We start from the raw sequence: 5,212 nt of genomic DNA, 5'->3' as shown, positions 1-5,212 counted from the left end.
TATTCATTATATTTTACATGAGTAGAAAATAATGAAACGCAAATCGAACAGAGGAGGGAGCTTTTATGTGTAAACATAGACACTTTAATTTGATCTTAATACAAGCTGAACTGACGAGCGCCTGTTGCCTCACAGAGGCAACATCGCTAAAACCATCTGACTAATGTTTTAATCATCTGCCTCAATGTAAGAATAAATAATCTCGTCAACTGAATGAATGCTATTAACGATAGCTATTAAAAGATCAACATATGGCACAAACTCTTCTGAAAGAAACAAAACGTCTGTACAGCTATATAGTTATTCCAAAGTTTGGATGGCAGTTACGCATGAGCTCTCCAAGAAAATGTCAGACAAATGGCTTGCGGTAATGATGTCTCAAATGTCTTCAAAAGAACAAGCGGTGGCACAAAAGGTTTAATGATCTTTTTTTCAATTTTTATAATTCATTGTGGTCATTTAATTTATACATTTATTTGTTTACAATACAGCGAAATACGCACTCCTGTGTAATCTACTCTCCATCCACTAAATCCTCATCCGGTGCAAACCTTTTACCCGGGTGTTGTCTCTTCTCCTCGGCGTGGCCCTTGTTAACGTTGTCTAAAAAGTCGAGCAGCAGGCTGGTCTTGCTGCAGCTCGCAGGGTCCAAAACGTCACACGGACTGTTTGTGCCTAAATCCGCACTCGAGTTATCCCAAAACCGTTTCCCAGGGTGCTGACGCTTTTCCATCTCAGCGAGGTCTTCTTCTCCATCCGCGTCCGCATCCCAGTCCCTGTCGCCGTCCTCATCCTCTAGAAGACGCTTACCTGGGTGCTGGCGTTTGCTGTGCAGCACCAGGTAACGTTTGCCTGGGTGTTGCCGTTTTGAAAGTTCACTGAGCAGGAGGATGGGGTTGTCAGAACTGTGACCCGCCGTGGAGCGCTTTCCCGGGTGCTGCCTTTTCTGCGGCTCTAGGAAAGAGTGCGTTTCATCTTCGCGCTTGCCCGGGTGCTGTCTCTTTTGAACATCAAAGTACTGTTCATCCTCGTCCTCTTCTCTCCTTCCTGGATGCTGCCGCTTCTCCAAATCATCACTATATCTCTTACCAGGGTGCTGTCGTTTTGTCACCCATTCTGGCTGAGAGTAATACCCGTCTGGAAGAAAACAAGAGAAGAAAGTAGCTCTTAAATGTTTCAGAAGTCACTGATTAAATCCCGGTTTCTCTCTACCGCGTGCGCAGATAGTCGAAATCGTGTTTCTTTGATATTTTTTTTTAAAGGAGACATATTCTCTTGCATTCCCGATGTTAACTGTTTAGCAATTACTTAAACAAAAATGTTGCTCCAAGTGATTTAACCTGAAAAGTGCGCACGAAACTGTAAACTACTGAGAATGTGATGCAACTTTCAGGTACATCTAAGATATACCCGAAGTATCAGTATCGTATGAAATACGATTTTATGACAAGTTTCTTAAATCAGAAAATAATTTTTAACATGTGTTTTACGCACCATTTCTTCCGTCTTCATCCTGCAGCTTTTTGAGAATGGACCGTAACAGAAGAGTCTCTGCTCTCTCTAAAATAATGTCGTCTATGGTCTTTCGGTCAGTCTCATCCTCAGCAGACATGCTCTGCCCTCCAGACACCATCAAGTTGCAGACCGTTAGAGATGCAAGGATAAGCAGACATGTCGACTTCATGGTAATTTAGTTTTTCGTCTGAAACAGATCACGTTAGATAGGAAATATTAAACAAAAACAATATTAACGTGGGTGAACTGGTTTGTTGTCTACTTTGCACCACTGTATTTAAGTCAATGTTGGGACCAGACGTTTCGTTTTTGAATAGAAATGAGACTTTTTTAAAAGTACAATTTTTATTTTTTATCTTGAGAAATCCAGTTTTAGCAAAGCTGCTAACCAAGCCTTTGAGGCTTTGAGATCGCAGCAGCTTTTGAAGATTGGTTTTACAAAGAAATCTAAGAGAACTCTAAAGACTCACCAAATAAATATGACTAAAACATGATGCATGAGATCTATCCAGATCAGTTAAAGAACAACCCTTAACCAGCAGACATATTTACATTTCCAATGAGAGTAGTCTAAAAGCCTCACCTGGTAAAATATTGTCCTTTCCCCAGTTTCTGGCACTATCGGCAGTGATAATAGTTGCTTTCAGTCGCTCGCAGCAGTTGGTGACCTTAAAGGCCAAGTCTAGAGGTATGAGCAGATAACTTTCCGTCCCGGCATTTATACGATACGGTCACTGTCGTCACACCAACACTGGAGTAATTTTTCAGGATCCCTCGTCCCTATTGATGTCACCAAGTCGTGCGCAACTGCATGTGGTGAATGGTCGGCCAATAGGAGCTTCTGCTCAATATATATATATATATATATATATATATATATATATATATATATATATATATATATATATATATATGTGTGTGTGTGTGTGTGTGTGTGTGTGTGTGTGTGTGTGTGTGTGTGTGTGTGTGTGTGTGTGTTCAGTGAAATGTAAACAAAAACAACAATAACAGCAAAAAACAAACAATGACAGAGACTAACAGAAGGTAGGATCTGTGTGAGATTTATGTGATGAATATATGAAAATAAAATAACAACTTTATTTTTAAAATTTGCGAAATTCAGTTGAGTGTAATGCACTAGTTTATAATATATATACGTCTCTGTGTGTATTCCGTGCTTTTTTCGTTTTATTTTAGTATGTACTGTTTTTACTGCTACTCTTAGATGATTACAAAAATGGTCAGTATCTTATCATAAAATGTGGACATCTCCTATGGTGTGCCAAAGAGGGCTGTAGCGAGATGTGGGCTATTCATGCTTTTCTTAAATACCCTTAGGTCATGGGGCTCAGGAGGGTGGGCTCACCCCATCTGGTTCTTCTGAGCACATACTGTATAGCCTAATGCGGTTTCTGGTCACGAAGCAGCAGCGCTGAATGTATCAGAGGTGGGTCTAACAAGTTTTACATGGCTGAGTGGGATGTTGACTCACTAAGCAACCAGAACAGGCAGAATGTGAAGTCTTCTGAAGCAGTTTTTTTGTTTAATAACCTCTAGATATGTTTTTCCCTTCACTTTCAACAGAATTAAATGTTACCCAAAGCAGTTTGTTCCACTCTGCCTGGCACTATCACATATGTCGCTATAGCTCATCATTTGCTTTAGTGTGTCATCTTCACTAAAGCTATAGGTGGTTTTCACTCATGGCTTCACATTTAAAATCACATTCAAAAAGTGAAATTAGTCCACTTTTTTCTGGCTGTATTACATAACTGGACCAGAGCTGGCTATACTTGGAGTATTTCCACAGGTGAAAAACCCACAGGTGAACGTTACTTATTAATGGGTCATTTCATGCAAATGCAACATCAGCCCTTTTCTCCCAGTCAGGCCTGGTGTCATTTGCAAACAGCTGCAGACATTTGCTTCCAAAGTCTCTTTCTGTACAAAATAATATCTGCAGTGCTTGAAATTCATATCATTCATATAGCTGGCAGGCAAATACAGTTGGGTGCTTTTATAATAGCTGGTTTTGGTTATAAGGGCTTGACTGCAAAGAAGTTTTTAGGTAAATTGCTGACAGCAATAACTCTGGATTAATAACTCTGTTTATGAAACTATGTATTTCTTCAAGAAAATAGTTATTGTCAGGTAATTTTGTGCTTGTGCTGCCGTTTTTATGGGACTTGTCTTGGACTTCATTCCAGATCTCATTAAACTACCTGTATAAAACTGCCTGTGTCCATTATGTAGAGTCATATCACTCCATCATCTGGATGAACTCCTCTCCAGTCTCACTCTGTCTGTGATGAATGTCAGCATGAATTGAATTGAGTGTGTAATGCTGTAATTGCCTGCTTTCAGTGTGCTGTCACATCCAATACTTCAAGCAGGTTTGAAGTCACATGGTTAAAAATAGCAAATACATTTTAAAATCATTCTGTGCACTGTTTTAATGAGTTTTACCGAAAGTCTAACTTAATTTTTTAATTTTTATCAGTCTCAGCTACATATTTCTGTGATGCTGAAATAATGATAGTGTTAGTTCAGTAACAAAATAAGGTTAATGATTGGGTTAAAAGTGTTTACAGAATGTAAAAACCCACCACTGAAGCTTCTTTCCATGAGCGGAGTAAAGAAGGAAGGATAATTTCCCGTAAGGACCAGTCTCTGTCTGATAGTGTGTTCTTACTGCGCTGCTTCAAACTGACACAAAAAGTGACAGTGGTACAATTAGGACATGTCTGATCTGTATAGGCACCTCCTTACACCTGTCATGTAGTTCCCTCCCTCGTATAATACTGAGAGGCCAAATACAAGTCCGAAGGGACCAATTAATTGCCCAAGAGTGTACGTAGTTGGTTTTTAAGCAGTTTAAAAGGCTGGCATGTGCTTCGATCAGTGAAAGTCTTGTGATTCCACAGAACGTGTTCAGTGAATGTGGTGTCCTCGTGAGTGCATATGTGAAACAATTAAAGAAGATGGAGTGAATGCTGCAGGTGTAGCAGCATTTAAAATATTCTCCTCTTATCGCTGTTAGACTGTGGAATAAAACACCGCGTCCTTTCTTTTCATTCACTCTCATTCATCCTCCACAAACACTTGACATGAAAGTCTTTCAGAGGTGGGAAATCACAGCATTAGAATTCTGGGCTGCATTATGTACCTCAGGAGGAGGTGATAGGTTAAGTGTACACCCTGTGCGTCAGGAGAAAATAATAAGACTCATTACCCTCTGCTCTGTGTTTGTTGCAGCCTGGTTCGGTTTAGGGTTGTATATAGTCACAATGAACTTCTTCTTCTTGTTAAGAAACTTGATGCACGGCATTGCTGTGCGTTGTCCTGTTTGTCTACCTGTATTTGGCAGAGATGAGAAACCCTTATCAGATTTATTTTACTATGGTATTCAAGTGTGCTTTGAAAAGGTCATACCACAGGACAGTAAAACATAAAACCAGTTAAATTAAATGAAAAAAACATCCACTTAAACCAAAGTGTAAATTTATATATTTTGCTGCCATTAACACAAAATATATTTCATGTATAGCTCCATAATTTTGGTATACTTTAAAAGTACAATTTAGGAAGTAGTAGTGAATAATATTTTTATTCTCAAGTAGACAGTTACTAAAGGGAAACTCTCCAAGGCAGCCAATGAGTCAGCATCAGAAAAATAAGGGTGTGGAGCAGAAGGAAG

The 5,212-nt window shown here is 39.4% G+C and overlaps 1 protein-coding gene across 1 annotated transcript; it reads right to left on the bottom strand.

Moving 5' to 3' along the window:
- trh (thyrotropin-releasing hormone) lies at positions 1 to 2,190 on the bottom strand. Its single transcript, XM_031753943.2, has 3 exons — positions 2,099 to 2,190; positions 1,495 to 1,702; positions 1 to 1,137 (listed from the first exon to the last, which is right to left on the bottom strand). The coding sequence occupies exons 2-3, from the start codon at positions 1,682 to 1,684 to the stop codon at positions 515 to 517; spliced, it is 813 nt and encodes a 270-aa protein (XP_031609803.1). The 5' UTR covers positions 1,685 to 1,702; positions 2,099 to 2,190; the 3' UTR covers positions 1 to 514.
- Positions 2,191 to 5,212: the final 3,022 nt, after the last annotated feature.

The sequence above is a fragment of the Oreochromis aureus genome, linkage group 20 (assembly GCF_013358895.1).
Source record: "Oreochromis aureus strain Israel breed Guangdong linkage group 20, ZZ_aureus, whole genome shotgun sequence".
In the NCBI taxonomy this organism is placed as follows: Eukaryota; Metazoa; Chordata; class Actinopteri; order Cichliformes; family Cichlidae; genus Oreochromis; species Oreochromis aureus.
Note: the sequence above shows the minus strand (reverse complement) of the source record. Positions and strands in the feature narration are given on the sequence as shown.

What these genes read in the sequence shown, in the direction of transcription:
- trh (XM_031753943.2), bottom strand. Translation starts at nt 1,684, where the DNA reads ATGAAGTCGACATGTCTGCTTATCCTTGCATCTCTAACGGTCTGCAAC. An exon ending in GGATGAAGACGGAAGAAATG is followed by an intron (nt 1,138 to 1,494) that starts GTGCGTAAAACA and finishes GTTTTCTTCCAG; the next exon opens with ACGGGTATTACTCTCAGCCA.